General features: G+C 37.9%; 1 protein-coding gene across 5 annotated transcripts in view; it reads left to right on the forward strand.

Annotated features, from left to right (window-relative positions):
• Positions 1–16,917, forward strand: part of DIAPH3 (diaphanous related formin 3) — a 549,655-nt gene that overhangs the window by 259,941 nt on the left and 272,797 nt on the right. For all 5 annotated transcript variants that reach the window (XM_070471159.1, XM_070471157.1, XM_070471160.1 and 2 more), the window contains one exon: positions 271–372. In XM_070471159.1, the coding sequence (XP_070327260.1) occupies positions 271–372 (102 nt within the window). The remainder of the gene's footprint in view (positions 1–270; positions 373–16,917) is intronic.

Genomic DNA, 16,917 nt, shown 5'->3' on the forward strand with positions numbered 1-16,917 from the left:
GAATTCTCCTTTCTCAATTATATAGCTAATCAAATAAACATTGAGTAGTGCTTGATTTGAATGTGTAATAACCCTGGATAGAAAAGAGGAAAATTAGTTGCTTTCAAGATACAGAGACTGAAGCTTAAGGCTTAGTATTTGGGAAGTTAACTAGAAATAAAACTGAAGATTAACTTGGTCAATGATTTCCTTCTCACAGTTTATTAATAAATTTTCCTAGAATTTAAGAAGCACATTAATGAAGGTATTTCCCTTTGGTTTTAATTTTAGAACTTAATAAAACATCTTCCCGATCAAGAACAGTTGAATTCACTGTCTCAGTACCAGAGTGAATATAGCAACTTAAGTGACCCCGAGCAGTTTGCTGTTGTGGTGAGTACCCTGTCAGCCCTCTTTGGAGGGACCTCTGTGCTGTGAGCGGAGAAGAGAATGTAAGGCTCTTCACCTCACTACTGTCCACAAACATTTAATGTCCACCTTGCGTTTTTTCTTAACCTGAGGATATTTGTGGGAAATTACGTTGATTTTAAAATATATGTTGAAATTCTAGCCATAAATGAAGTCCAAGGAGTTTTTTCAACAGCATAAATGTGATTTTTTTATCTTTTCTATTTAATATGAAAATGTAAAATGAAACCTGCACTCCTATGACTGGAGTGTATTTGTGCTTTATTCTAGAGCTGTATATTCCAACATATTGCAAGAGTAGCTTCACTTTCTCATTCTAATCATTCACTTCAGTTCATCTCATGTTTTAGACTCCAAAATTAGAAATATAGTTTCTCTTTGGAAATGAGGATGAAAAAATTAATGTGTTTTAGAAAATCTTCAAGACTCCTTGATGATCATCTTTTTCCAGCCTCCTATTTTATAGAAGTTGGGATCTAAAGAGATGAAAAAAGACTTTCCAATGTTACATGTTAGCTCTATTGCAACTTGAATTTAAGGTTTTTATCAAGTTTTCTTTTCTCCTGCTCTTACCTTCTACCATTAAATTATCATGTTGACGGTGGGTACTTCAGCCATCATGATGTTTAAAGTACTATTTCATTTTTTTTTTATTATATAAGATTTTTTTGCCCTGAGTCTTCAGCTATATTATTACCAATCTCCAGGGACGTGATAGTGTTATATTTATGTAATTCGGAAGGCTCAGGTTGGATGACTGAAGGACTGTGTTTGCAGACTATTATTTGGCGTGTTACTGACACTTAAACTTCTTCCTGTCTCTTCATAAATCCAGTCTACTCACCTCCCTGCAATGACTCCCCAGCCCCCAAAGTTCACAGAGTCAGATTAGAAAGAAAAAAAAGACAGGTTTTTCCTGTTCATAGCCCTACAATTTTTATTATAAAACTTTTAAACATTAGTTTTAGAAAAATGCTATTTTTTTTTTACTAGAGTCTGTCCAGAGAGCTCTTTTATCCTCTTGTCTCTCTCTCTCTCTTTTTTTCTAATTCTTGTTTATTTTCTGTCACCTGATCAGTCTTTCTCTTGTTCCCTGTGTGATACAATATCTTCCATGTGAGACGAGGGAGAATTTGCGTTACATTTTTAACCACAACAAGCTGCTTAGATTTTTGATGTTTGTTCATCCTTTTTGACTTGAATGAAAATCATAGGATGTAAAATTACAATTTTGAAATATTCCTATCCATGTTAAATATGAAATGCAAACTTATATGAAAATATCTACTTACCAAGAAACTCTTTGTTGCATATCATCACAGAGATTTAAAACTGCTCTCATGTTTTTCCTGGTGATTGTCGCAGAAGAATGAACTCTAACTTGCAGATGTTTTAGGTTTATTTAAATAGGCAGGTTATGCCTGCCCTTGAGAAATGAGGGTTCACATCAAAGAGGCATGACTTACAAGTATTGTACTCAGAGGGGTCAGAAAGTTAAAATAAGTATATTCCCAGATACCAGGGCTTTAGACATGATAATTTTGATTTTAAGACAGAAATAGTTTCAGGACATGTCAATGCAAACTTGACCTTGACTCTGCACATTCCATGCTGATCATACCTGACTACAAATGGGATATAAAGAGCGCTAGAGTGATACTGTTGAAAACCATCTGCTATTATCTGTTGATTATGAACATTTCTAAAAATATTGTTTCAAGTTCTGGTTTGTGTTACACTAACATCTTAAAATATATTTGTTTTGATGAAGAAAGGAGAAAGACAATTGAAGAAAAATGTGAAGTTTTTATATACTCTTTTTTGGGGGTAGGGGGTAGCAAATAGTAATATTCTTCACTTCATCTTTTTTTCCATTCCAGTTTTTCACCATTTTCAATCTGGCTCTCACTATTTCTCAAACCCCCATGCATCGCCCAAAGACAGGAAAACGTGCCTAAAGTCTTAAACAGTTGAGAGTTACCCCCAAAATGATGAACCACGTGTGTGACGTTTTCTGTTCTTTCTAATTTAAAAACTCAGTGAGTTCACTCATTCATTAAAGAGTGATGTGTTTTCAGTTTATCAACGTTGTATAAATGATGCCATAATTTGTCGGTTTTAAGAAATTGATTATAATTACCATGTATATTTTTTAAAGATTCTCATAATGCTGTTTCATTTTTAAAGTTATAAGTTTAGTATACTTGTGTATATATTGAAGATGGACTGCTAACTAGAGGTAAGCTAAACTGCAGATTCCTACAAGACTTTGCTCTTGTAGAAAAACCTTTACTTATTGACTAAACCTATATTTAAAGTGCTAATCATTTCTAGCTGAAAAATCTTCACAGTCACAAACAAGAAAGAGAGGTGGTTGTTCCACCCCAAATAGAATCGAAACTTGCCTTTTTACTTGTTTTCACCATAGATAGGCTGGTGTTAACTGTTTTATCTTCAGGTTCTGCACTGATACTGTCATTTCTAGCATTGTTTTCATTTTTATAGAAATCAGTTAAAACCCTGCAGTTATTTTCGTTGCCAGTTTACATTTTTCTTTTATCCAATTATGTAAATTCATTAATTTGATTCATGTGAATTACAGATGTTTTCTATTTAAATAAACATTCAAATCTGATAACAGTGGATAAAGTCACTAAAGTTGTTTGCCTTATATAATCCGCTTTAATTCCACACAAGAATTACATAAAACGACAAACAAACAAAATCCAGCTTACCTGGACATCAGTGTTTGTCTCCATTATTTCTGTTTCATAGAAAGGCAGTTTGTGAAAGTAACACGTCCAAGTTGCTGGTAATCAATGTCAATTAAAGGCCAAGTAGAATAGAGACTTCCTTGGCTGTCCAGTGATTAAGATCCCAACCTTCCAGTGCAGGGGCTGTGAGTTTGATCCCTTGTCAGGTAACTGAGGTCCTACATGTTACGTGGTGTGTCCCAAAATACCAAATGGAATATATAAAACACAACATGTAAATTAGAAGTATGTTCTACTTTTGTCGTTTATTACTTATATACAAGTATCCCAGGTTCTATGGTCTATAGAGTATGGTATTCAGATATACTATTCAGAAATGTGTGAATATCCATTAAATTGTACGTCCCTTATGTTTTCTTTAAACAACTAAACTGTTTGCTATGTCTATATTCTCTCCACGTTTCCTGTAATACGGAGTTTCCATATCCACTTTTATTTATTTCTCCCTTGAAATTGAAGCAAAGTTCTTTAATCCTGATCTTATCTCTGTTCTTTAAAAAATAGTCTTAATGCAAGGGAGCTATATCTTGGTACTTTTATGGTACTAAACATTTAATTGCTCATCTTAATTATGTTAATTACTGGTAATTCAGAATCTTAAGGTGCGCCCCTGAACTGATTCTTGCAGCCCTGCTAACTTGAGCCTTGGCCAGTTTGAGCCCGACAGTTCTCAGGAGTTCCAGGGTGCCCCTGTTGACGCCTTGTTAGTCTAGCAGTGGTGTTGACATGGTGATAGCTGGTACCTTTAGAACTGATAACCCAGTGCTCTGAATTCAGGACCTAGGAGTTTATTGATATTATTGACTTGTTTTGTGGCTGATAGCTATGTTTTCCAGGAAGTTTTGACATAAGGAAAAAATAACATATCAAATAGTCTGAACAAGCTGTCATTTAATTCTGAGAGACTAAGTGTGCTAGTCAAGTGATATTTTGTTATTTTAGAGATGTGTTCTGAGAGGTGGTCCATCTTTATATCATTCTGTGTAAATGTGAAATGAATGAGACAGTTTACAGCTGGTTTTATTTGTTGGTTTAGGTTTTGGGCTCCCCTGATAGCTCAGTTGGTAAGGAATCCACCTGCAATGTGGGAGACCTGGGTTCAATCCCTGGTTTGGGAAGATCTTCTGGAGAAGGGAAAGGCTACCCACTCCAGTATTCTGGCCTAGAGAATTCCATGGACTGTGTATAGTCCATGGGTTGCAAAGAGTCAGTCAGGACTGAGCTAGTTTCACTTTTTAGGTTTTGGGCAGAAGACATTGAATACTAATCAGTGTGCTTAAATTTGAAACATTCTTTTCCCTAGACAGTCCAGGATAAAACTTTTTGTTGAGAAATTGTTTCATATTTGGAATGCCCTAGTCTCATGCTTTATTCAGCTTAATTTTCTAACAATAATATTATAAAAGGAAAGTGTGCTTCTTAGAAACTCTCACTCATTGGATCAGTTAGCTGTCTTTTTTCTTGGGTTCCTTACTTTTCCTCTTTAGCCTTAGTATCTCCTTGTATTTCCCTCAAATACTGCCTACTCATCAAAGGCTGGTTTCTGTTGAAAGAACCTGATTTTAGTTGTATGACTGTATTTTTTTATATTTGCAGTCATCTTTTGATCAATAAGCCATTAGGTAAAATCACTGTGCTCACAGTGGTAGGGTTAACTGTGTGAGAAGTAAGATATGTAAATACTCAGTGGGATCACAAGATTTAACTGAAGCTTAGATAGAGACCTAAAAGTTGCATTTGAAGCTTGGTATACTAGAATTTCTTTGATTAAAAATTCTAAGCTTTTGAGTATTTGTCTCCACATTATTTAGTTTTGTTAGGCTTCCAATTCTTCAAAGGAATTGTAGTGTTTATAGGAAATTGAACAAATGTTTTGTTTGTGTACTGTATTTTGATCTGCCACCATTTGGTGTCACTGTAGGGCAGAGCTTTTAAACTTTGTGCAGTAGAGACTTTTTTATTTTTAACCAAAACATGTTGTAAGAAGTTCATGCAAATTTCCTTCCATTAAAAATGCCTCATTTTAAAATACTTCTAAATATTCTTGTTATAAAACATTTAAATAATGTATAAAAATATTGAATACAATGTAAAAGTTTCCTTGTATCTCACTACCCACTGCATTCCATATAAATGATCTTTTTAAATGTTTTGCTGGCTTTCCAATCCTATTTCTTTGTATTTACAAATGTATGCATATTCATTTGCACATTGTTCTAAAACTTTTCACTATGAAATATGTTTTGGAGATTTTGTTTTTATGATGTGACGTTTTGGAATTCCTATATGGTATTTCATGCTGTGCTCAGTCATGTCTGACTCTTTGCAGCCTCGTGGACTATAGCCTGCCAGTCTCTTCTTTCCATGAAATTTTCCAGGCAAGAATACTGGAGCAGGTTGCCCACTTCCTACTTGAGGGAACCTTCCTGACCTAAGGATTGAACTCTTGTCTCCTAAGTCTCCTGCATTGGTCAGGGGATTCTTTACCACTGTGCCACCTACTGATATTTTGACTTTTTCTGTAACCATTTCCTTAATGAAGGGTGGTTAGTTTTTGTTTTCCCCCAGGTTTAAAAAAAAAATTCTGCACACCTTGTTTGCATATGTGTTTGGAGGGAGCGTTTTATAGAGGTCATGTGCGTGAACTTTGGGTTTAAATCCTACACCAGCCTCACGAGCTTTGTGGTCTTGGGCGGTTGTTCATTTTCCTGTGCCTCACTTGCCTGATTTGTGAAACTCACATTAGTTTCCTGTTGCTGCTGTAACATAGTACCACAGACTTGGTGGCTTGAAACGAAATACATTTATTGCCTTAGAATCCTGGAGGTCAGGAGTCTGGGACGGTCATAATGCTGTGTTCCTCTGAGAGCTCTGGCAAGGGTTTCCCCCTGGCCCTCCCTGCTTTTGGCGGCTGCACACACTCCTTGCTTGTGGTCTGCCATCGCGCGCACGTCTCCTTTTGTCGTCACGTCACGCCTCCTTCCCTGGCTCTTTCCTCCACTCTCATAAGGACCTTGTGTTTATATTCACTAATCTAGGGTAATCAAGAATCTTAATTTAATCACATCCACAACGTCCCTTCTGCCATGTAAGTTAACATATTCGAAAGTTTTGGGGATCAGTATGTGGCCCTATTTGGGGGAATCATGATTCTGCCAACCACAGGGCCAGTAGTAGTGTCTACATCCACTGCGTTCTTCTGAGTATTAAATAGATGCAGTGATATGTGTAAATCCTCTTATAATCCTAAACTCTTTTAAGGGTTAACTTTTGTGATTAATATTATTATTTCTTTGTAAAATTCACAGAATTTGAATTCCTAGGTGAAAACTTCTGTTAATCTTGGTCATTCCTGCCAAGTTACCCTTCTAGAAATTATGTCAATTTATATTTTTATGAACAATATACCTGAGGATTTTTTTCAGCCATCACTAGTACTTAATATAACCTTTTTTATTCCACCTGTGATTTTTTTTTTTAACTTAATATTAGCAGGCTACCAAATGAGATTGACACATTTTATTATATATTTATTGGTTATTTATACTTCTTCCTGGATTTACTTTCTTATTATATTATCTTTCTTTCATTATAGTTTGTGGAAGCTCCTTATTAACCCATGTGTTATTCCTTTGTAAATATTTACAGATTTTCTTATTGCCTCTCACTTGGCCTTCCATGTTTATGATGTCTTCTGTATCCTACATTTTTGAAGTTTGATTATGAAAATGAATTGAAAATCCGTGTGCCTCACTCAAGGAATGTTCTGTGTTTTAGGAAAAGCTCAGTCCTTTGTACATAATAGGGACATGTAAATAGCAGTTGATTAAGTCTTTCCTTGGATGGTGTGGAACATCCTGTAAAGTTGTAGAATGAGTAAAATGCCACTGACTGTCCCTCACTACTTCGCTTGCTTCCTATAACTTTTACATGGATGTCTAAAATTCTTAAAATAGAATGCCTTAAAAACAAACTAACAAAAAAAACTTCATTGAAGTATAATTGGCGCACAGTAAAATGCATATATTTAAAACTTGTAGAATTTGATTCGTTTTGATATAAGTACACTTGTGAAACCATCACCATAATCAAGATAATGAACATGCTCATCAACCCCGAGTGCTTCCTCAGACTTCCTCTGCGAGCCTCTCCTTCCTGCCCACTCAGGCACCAGCCTTAGGTCTCTGAGGAACAGTCCAGCCGCTCCTCTTGCCTCCTGTCTCGCCCGCCCTGTGCTTCATCTCCTAGACCACTTGCCCTGTTCTCAGGGCCCATGCCCAGGCCCGTCCACAGCCTGGTGCCCCTCCTCCCTGCTTTGGGAAACCCTCTCTGGAATTCTTTCTTTAGCGCTTCTCTTATTCCTTGCATAATTCAGGATCCTTCCTCTTTGTTATCATAATGCTGGGTACTTATCTCTAGATGGCTCTTATTTCCCTGAAGTATAGTATGTCACAGATTTCATTTATGCTTGGGATTTTTTGCCAGGCTTAAGTATACCGCGCTCATCTTTATATTCCTGACCCATGGTCCATCTTCTGGTGTGTGGTGGCTGCGCCATACAGGCTAAGTGAATATGTGAAAAACAAAAGAGATGAACGGAAAGGAGGGAAAATACATATAGCAAGAATAGTAAAATAAAAATGAAGTTAAGAATTGTTTTTGATACTTTACTTTTTAATTTGTTTTCTCACTATAAAAATTTGTGATACTTTGAAATTATCAACAATTATTAGAAAAAAGTTCAGAGAAAAATTGGGGGTAAGTTACAGAGATTTTCTGTATGCACATGCACAGCCTCCCCCTTTATCAATATCTTCCACTAGAGTGATACATTTATCACAGTTCATGAACCTACACAAACATCATAATTGCTCAATGTCCATCGATTACCTTAGCGTTCATTCTTGGTGTTGTACGTTCAGTGGATTTGGACAAATATATAATGACATATATCCATCATTATGGTGTGATACAGACAATTGTTTTTAAAAATCACATTCTGAAATAAAAATGTTGTGTACTTTTGAGATAGTGATTTTAATTTTTGCTAAAATAAGTCTCTGGCCAATTATTTCTTTGGTAAGAATGGGTTAATTTAAAAGTAGACCAAGTAACCAACAATTATGAGCATAAAAGTCTGAATTTATACTTGTATTCAAAATGGAATATAACCACCCTATATGATTCTGCCACCTACTTTGTAGACTTGTCACTTTGTAGACTTATTCCACTTTTTTCTTATTTCTCTTTTCTCCTTCCTTAGCTCATGAGGCCATGCTGTTTAAGTCTGTGAATACTCGGGTACCTGCCCTATACAGTGCTGCTTTTGGTACTTAAAAGAAATTGAATTTTCTAAAAGGTATTGAGGAAATTGTGATTGGTGTAAGAATCATGGCTTATTGAAACAACTTCAGAAAAGACTGACCAGAATTGGTGTGGAATCTGAAAGAATATGTCCACTGAGTCATAGCTTTCCCAGACTTAAAATATCCACCTCTTTTTCATTCAAGTGTTGGTTATTTGGAGTGCTTTGCAAATGTCCAGATACAAAATCATTCATGTTTCACAGAATTATCAGTTTCTTCTTTTAAGAATCCATTTTGGCTTCTTGTAATTACTATTTCCTTTTCTCCTTAATAATTCACCTTCAGTCTTGTCTGTCAGTGACATAGATCTCCCCAGTCTCTCCTCCTGGAACATAGGAGTCCTGTTTGTCTTCAGTAGCTGCCTTCATCCCTGGTCCTTCACATTTCAGTATGCTCTAGACAGCACTTTGGCAACCTCATCTGCAAATCCTTCACCATCCAGGAGGACATGTGTTTAGAATAATAAGCTGTTATAACTCTGTCCATAGCTATTTAAATCTTAAAGGTCTGCTTCTCTTAAGATCATAAACATTCAGCTGTTGTTCAGCTATTCTTGTCCGTTTGCTTTGCAACCTTCTTGACACGTTTCTACCAGGATCCAGTACTTAATATAGGCTCCCTAGCACAGATGGCTTTTCTTCCACCTATTTTAAGGCTTATTAATTTAGCTTCCTTTCAGTTGTCATTGGTCTGTAGCCTGAAATTCTTCAGATGTGTCATAGCGCTGTCATCTTCCTTATAATCTGGTTTCTGCTTTTCATCTCATTCAGTGGTCTAAGTCAAAATGATCATAACGCCATTTGAATTTTTAGTGAAACTTATAGAAATTTTATAGGTTTAAGTAGTTAAACATCAGTTATCAGATAAGAGAAAGTTCTGTTTCACCCATCCTAGTATTTTCTCTGAAGATTTTTTCTCTCACAGATTTCTTTTTAATTCTGCCGCCATATGAGATGGTGGAGCTACATGTTGACAAAACTCTTAAAAGGCCCTTTACACCTTTTCTTTACATGATTTTTGGTAGTATAAAATAATGTATAACAGATTTTTTGATTTAGGCAAATATACTGAAATTCACTGAAAATTAGAGACTTTTTTTTGGTTGAACTTAACATGGCTTCACTGTTGGTAGATTGAGTATATTTCAGAACATTTCTGATATTAATTTGAGTTCTCATTTAGATGATTCTGAGGAAGTGGCTTCATGTCCACTAGCCATTTGGTTTACATGGGTCTGAATTACCAGACTTGTATGGATGAATATAGACCTTGAGATTATATTGGTAACTAAACCACTGTCTCATGTGTTTCATTTCAATACCTGTCCGCTTGGTTCAGCAGTGATTCACTCATTTCTACGTTTATTTGACCAATATTTATTGGACACCTGCTGTGTGCTCGGCCGTGTTCTGGACTCTGAGTTTGCTGCAGGGAACACACCTCTTCCTCCTCCTTGGTCTTCCATTATAGTCGCGTACAGTGACCCAGACACAGAAACGAAAGTGTGGAGTCAGGTGGCCCTCGGGCCTCCTCAGCACGCGGTGGTGATCAATGACTGGGGAGGGCCTCTCCCCTCTGAGCAAGCACCTGAGTGCCCGGCTCGGGGGCCGCTCACAGACAGAGGCCGCCGAGCGCCGGGCTCTGGGGACAGTGGGGCTTGGCGCAGGGGAGCCTGGCTGATGCAGAGCCGGTGGAGGGGCGGGCAGTGGAGAGGGGGAGACGGAGGCCCCAGGACCGTGCCGGCAGAGTGTGGGCCGGCGGCCGTCATGCTGGGAAATCACTGGAGATCTTTACACGGAGGAGTGAAAGTATCTGGTCTGTGCCTTAGGTTTAGGTCAGGTTGATTATTCTGGCAGCTGTGTGAGGAACAGGTGGTGGGGTAGGAGAATAAATTGAAGCCAGCGGCCAGTTAACATGCTATAACAATGATGAAGGTGAGAAAGGGTGGTGGTTTAATGGCAGTGTCCATGGTGAGAAGGGCAAAGTCCATATAATATTTCAAAATTAGGGAAGCCAGGGTATCTGATAGGTCAGGTTTAATGAATGAGAAGAGTCCAGGATGACCGCAAGGTGCTTGCTCTGTTCAATTTGATAGATAGGAGATCCTATTTCCAGAGAATAGGAAAAGACTCAAGAGAGAAGCAGACTCAGGGAGGGAAGATCACTTAAAACATCTGTGGACTTGTGAGTGGACCTATGCAGAAAGCAGTTGGGATGTAAGCTGGAGGTCAGGGCTGAAGGCATAAATTCGGGAGCTAGTCACATACTTGTGGAATTTAAAGCTCTGGCGCTAGATGAGATCACCCAGGGTGTGAATCAGAAATGTAACACAGGAGGCCGTGAGGGCACAGCAAAATATGCAAACCTGACTGTTTATCTCAGTCTTCTCCCTGGAGAGGGACTCATCATCTGCAAGGTTTTATTTGTTTTTGCTGCTGGTTACCACCTCTCTGAGAAAAATTATAATCCCTGGTCTAGGGAATTGTACAAGGTGATTTTTTGATATGACACTATTTCAGTTTGTTTCAAAAGCTAAGCATGAGGCAGGGCGAGAGGGCTGTTTGGCATTTGTGGGATATAATTCATCAGGGACTTTTGGAAGGAAGCTGGTGGTCATGAAAACAGTGGTGGTGGAATATGTATCTGTGAAAAGAAAGAAAAAACTACTTTTGCCTGCAGATCTTGCTCTCATGAAGGAAAATGGAGTGATTTCTAATATATCATAGTAAAAAATGTATAGTGCCTATATTATGAACTAAGATAAAGTTAAAATGCCAGAAGTGTGCAGACATATTCTGTGATACAGTAGCTCTTGTTTATTCAAGGGATTAGGTTCATTTAGTTCAAATCTACATCAAAATAATAATATCAAATCCTGTCATTAATGGGAAAATTCACTCATGTACTACCGGTTGTGTTCTCTGTAGAGTGGGAGGATAAGTGGAATTGAACTCTGAATGAATTCTCTTATGAATATTTGTTACCCTTATTCCCCTGAAATTAGTAGAATGTCAGCTATGTTAAATAACTCTGCAATTCTTTAATTTATGTGAACTAATAAAAACACAGCATGATCAGAATAATATGCTGTTTCATTGAGTTGCTAACGCTCGTGAGTTTCTCAAAAAGTTTGAATTTTCAACTGTAATTTGTATTGGTCTGACCACTTTTTTCATGTGTTAGCAAAAGGTACATTGTATTGTTTATGTTCTATCTTATAAGCATGTAAAAATGTAAAATGTTGTGAAATAATTTGATAATACTAAGAAATTATATCTTTTTTTTTAGTAAATGCTGCCGAAGCGAGCACTAAGAAATGATATCTATGTCAACTCATCTTCACTGCATTCTGTTCTTAACATAGCAGCTAGTGATATAAGGAAATGGCAACCCACTCTAGTGTTCTTGTCTGAGAAATGCCGTGACAGAGGAGACTGGTGGGCCACAGCCCACAGGGTCGCAGAGAGTCGGGCACGACTGAGCACACCTGTAAGCAGGCAGTGACATGAGGTGGAGAGTGCTTTGTCTCTCCCTGTAACCTTATACTGACCTCCACCTTGGAGGAGGAGCCTAAGTCTTTGCTATCAGTGACAAGTTTCTGCATATGTGACAGGGCCCAGATGTTCTGTGCCTCATTTTCTACCACTCTCCTCTGGCTAACTCAGCTTTAACCACGTAGCCTCCATACTGTCCTGTTGGCTGTATAGTCTCCTTGGACTTATTTTCTGTATAGATCCAAATGGCTTGTTGCCTCATATCCTTTTGATATTTCTTCCTCAGTCAACTTTTGAAGGTCTTTTCTGAGCACCCTGTTTGAAATTGCATGCCCAGTTGCTCATAGCACTTCTTTTCCTTTTCCCTGCTTTATTTTTCTCCCAAGCACTCATTACCTTCACATTTACTATATTGTATTCTGTCCATTGACCTATTAGTTTATCATAAGAATGGCCATGGTCACAACGTGACTCATTCTCTTATACATATGTTAGAGAATTTCTAGTGTCTTGAATAATACCTGGCATGTAATAAGCATAATAGATATATGATAGCTGAATAAGTAACTTTCCCTATGATGCTTGATAGTTAATTTTAGATACTGAAAAACTATAACCATTTATTGCTTATCTAACTGAGGCTTGAATGCAGCATGTTCCTAGCACTGAAACACAAACCTGGGTTAAAACAACTTCATCTTGGTATTTGAGATTCCTGCAAATATCCTTCATTGCATTTCTAGTCTAATTAGACAGACCTGGGTTTGAATTCTTAGTTTACCATTTACTAGCTTTGAAATCTTGGGTAAGTTTATTAATACCCCTCGGTTTAATTCTCTTTATAAAATGTGTGTGAATTTAGGGCCTATCTCAGTAGATTGTGGCAAGATTTAAAGGAGAGTGTGCAGGTTTGGAGTCAGTAGTGAATAGTGAGTGCTCAATTCTGTTAGATGCTGTTATCCTTCTTATACGTTTATTTTGGATGTTTTTCTTTTCATCTGTAATGATCCAGCTCAGGACCTACTTTCTTTCTTTAAAGCTGGTTCCTACTTTACATTTAGAATTTTCTCTCTCACCCTGTTATTTTCTAGCATGTTTTGTGTTGTACTTTTGCCCCCATCACTGTCTTCAGAATTTCTCTCTTAGGGTATGCACAGCCACACGGTTTCAGACCCAGCACGCATCCTTTGTCTCTCATCTTGTGCGCGCCTGACCTGCATCAGCAACTCACCGGCTCAGCTTCGTCTGCTCTCTTGTTCTCTGCTCTCCCTCCCTGGCGCTGCTTTTCTGACGCCTGCCCTGGCTGTCTTCTACTCCTTCTTACACTTAAGTGAGCGTCTTGCTCAGAGTCTTCCCTCTGCTCTCTTTTCAGACCTTCCTCTTTCTCAAGGGTTTTGTTCACTCTCCAATTGATTTCTAATAACTCTTGACTTTTTTTTTAGAGCTCCCAGTCTTTTTGTACTTTAACTTTTAAACGTGCACAATTTAGTGTCAGTAAGCAGCAAAGGCATCAGTTAGGAATATAGCATAAAGGCTAGTACTGACTCATGAGCCATCTCAGTTATGATCAGCTATCATGACTTCCAGGTTTCATGATGAGTTATGGTGCTGGAGTATTTATATTCTATTCATGGGAACAGTTTTCAAGGGGACAGTTGAAATAACTGAGAAACTGATTAGGATGGACATCTCATATTAGTTGCATGTGTTGGAGCCAGAAATACGAGCTAAAAGCTTTCTACCTCTAACTCTCTGAGGGTCTTAGCCTTAGGAATCTTAGGATCTTAGCCTTAGGAATCTCCTGAAACTAAAATCATCCAGTTGCATACAATAATAGCTTGATAGTTATTATAGAAAGTGTGCTCAAGAACAGAAAATACTCCAAATTTATTTTGACTGTCATATATATTATAAAGCAGCAGGTTAGCCTCTGCTTGTAAATCGTGTCATGCAGTAGGGAATCTGGAGGAGATAAAACCTTACTCTACATTAGTTTAGTCTGATCATTTTTTTTATGTAGCATCTGAGACTTGTTACACTTAGAAGGTGAGAGTGTGGATAATAGGAACAAAGAGGGAGATTAATTTTGGAGTTTCAGGTCAATGACTATATGTATTGTATCAAATTAGCAACTATAGGACACTCAGGTAAGTGCATGACAGTTATACTACTTGAATTTGAAAGTGAAAGTTATAGTTGCTCACTTGTGTCTCACTCTCTGCAACCCATGGATTATAGCCCAACCAGGCTTTTCTGCCCATGGAATTCTCCAGGCCAGAATACTGCAGTGGGTAGCCATTCCCTTCTTCGGGGGATCTTCCCGATCTACAGACAGAACACAGGGCTCCCACATTGTAGGCAGCTCCTTAACCATGTGAGCCACCAGGCGACGGATGTACGGTTCACAAGGTGTGTTTATATGCACGCATCTGATGCATCCATCCTCTGAGACAACAGTCCCTCAGGCTTATAAGAGCTGAAACACATTTAGAATATGTGATTTAACCAAGAAATCCCACACCTCACAAACAGAAGAGAAGGATTGAAACTCAAGATTTCTGACTCCACATTTCTATATTGTATATTGTTTCTACTTCTTTCCTTCCAGATACAAGACTCTTGATCTATTGGCACAGTCTTATATGTATACAAGGGGTAGGAAAAGGCAAATGAATGCAAAGGGAAAGTTTTTCAAGGTAGTCTTTAGTCTGCATTGCAGTTTTGCTTGAACTAGTCCCGCCTCTGCTTTTCTTTGCAGAAACTAACCATTTTTTATCTTTAGAAACTCAGAGCCCATATGGGAGAGAAATAAATGCTTTTCTTTCTTAAGGAGCTGAAATGTCAATCGCCTCATCTGGCTTATTACTCTCTGACTACTCACTTTGCTTGAGAAGCCTTCCCCTCTTTTTCTGTCCCGGGTTTGGCAAGGAACTGGTGCTCTGAGGCCCAGAGTAAGAGCCTTTGGAAACGCCTTTAGATTCTCAGAATCTCAAATGCTTACATTTTAATCAACCTAGTTTTCACTGTGGCTCCTGGCACGGAGTGTTTGTGGTGAAGTTTCAGTTCTGTATTTATTTGGTTCTTTATAGTACTTGTCTGGTTAAAAAAAAATTTTTGTTGCTATTTGTTCTTTTCCCTCTTTGCTTATATTTTTATTTTGTATTGAATTGTATGGTTCATTAGACATCCTTACCTTCCACACCATACTCGGCTTTTTTGAGAGGATAAATGCAATTGTTTTCTTTTCTCTAACATTGGGTCAAGTTTCCTGTCCTGTAACTCAGCTATTATCCATTATTAGTGCTATTGTTCATTCTTTACCAAGAATGCCAATTTTATATCCAAGGTGACATATTTATTTAAGGACTGATAGGGAACAAAGTAGCTTTTCTCCTCTTTAGTGAAAAGCTAACATTAACTTTCTTACACCAGTATCACTAGTGCCAAATCATTTGACTTTTATTTTTGTCCAAATTCCTATCTGCTATAAAAATCTAATTCTGTGTGTGTGTGTGTCTGTGTGTGCTGTATCACTTATTGACTTCCATTTATTGATCACCATTGGCTGACATTAATGTTATTATTCAGTTTAGTCTAAATTTTAGTGTGTTTGAGTTCTCATGGTTTGTGGCTTTATTTTGAAACTTGACTAGTATTCTGTTGATGTTTTGTTCATTGGTGTCACGTTGTGTGTTTCTGCCTGTAGAAAACGTGACAGTACTGAGATTTTATGCTGTGGGCGAGTAGAGTCTTTCAGTCCTGTTCCATCAGTGTTTATTTTGTAAGTAGCTCCCCATGGAACTGCTAGCCACAATGAAGCACCTCAGTCATTCTGATCAATTGAATGCCACTGTACTCTGAAAGGATTTAAGGTCCTATTGGCTTTGTATTGTGAGTTTCCTTGACACTGTCTTTATATGCTTTTCCTAATTTCTGAGCCAGAATTTTTTGAGGCATTCTATATTTTGAATGTAATTAAGAGGAAGCTAGTTTGGTTAGCTTCATGACAGGTCTTTCCTTTATTGCTTAGTTGTCTGTTTGCTATTTTGTTCTCATTCTATTACTTTACATATTTTTGGGTTTTTTTTTTTTTTGGCCTAGTTTTGCTTTTCTTACTCTTAGCCTTTAATTTCTTAGTGGATTTTTATAATCTCTGGAACTGTCTGTATTCCTACCTACTGTTAGTTTTAGTAACCACCTCTCTTGCCAGTTGAAGACTACTCCCCCAACCAACTTTAACCACCCCCAAATTCAGGTTTCCCCCCATTTTTTCCTAATCATGGGTCTTCACTGTGGCCTAACCCTTACCTAGCTGTGGCCCTGGTCTGAACGCTGCCTTCAGCCTGGCCTGAGTCTGGGCGCACCGTAGCCGGCGCGCACCTAGTCCGCCCGCGCTGCCGGAAAGCACGTCACAGGCCCGGCCCTCTGTGTCTCCTGACAGAGCAACAGGCGTGCTTCCTGCTGAGGGGCCGCGGAGTCCCGGAAAAAGGTGTCTCCGCCGTTTGCTGTGAATGCCCCACAGCACACCCACCAAATCAATGGCTTGAGCTGAAACACGACCCCAAACACTGAATGGACTTCTGAAATGCCACTGATCTATTTTTAGAAGCACCTGAATGAGTTTATTTTTCCTAATGAAGAAACAGAATAAAAACTGCAAACAATCAGTACTAAGAAACGCAGCAAGGTGTCGTCTTTAATGGGTTTCTGTTTGGAATAAATGCAGAAACACCTTTGCCATTAATATCCTGGCATTAGAAAAAGAGCCAAAATTTATAAAATGGGATAGGAAAAATAGTTAAATCATCCATTTAAGAGTATTTTAGGGAGAGTTATTATTTTAAAATATGACTTAGTAAATGTTATAGGAAAAGG

Source organism: Odocoileus virginianus, chromosome 8 (assembly GCF_023699985.2).
Source record: "Odocoileus virginianus isolate 20LAN1187 ecotype Illinois chromosome 8, Ovbor_1.2, whole genome shotgun sequence".
In the NCBI taxonomy this organism is placed as follows: domain Eukaryota; kingdom Metazoa; phylum Chordata; class Mammalia; order Artiodactyla; family Cervidae; genus Odocoileus; species Odocoileus virginianus.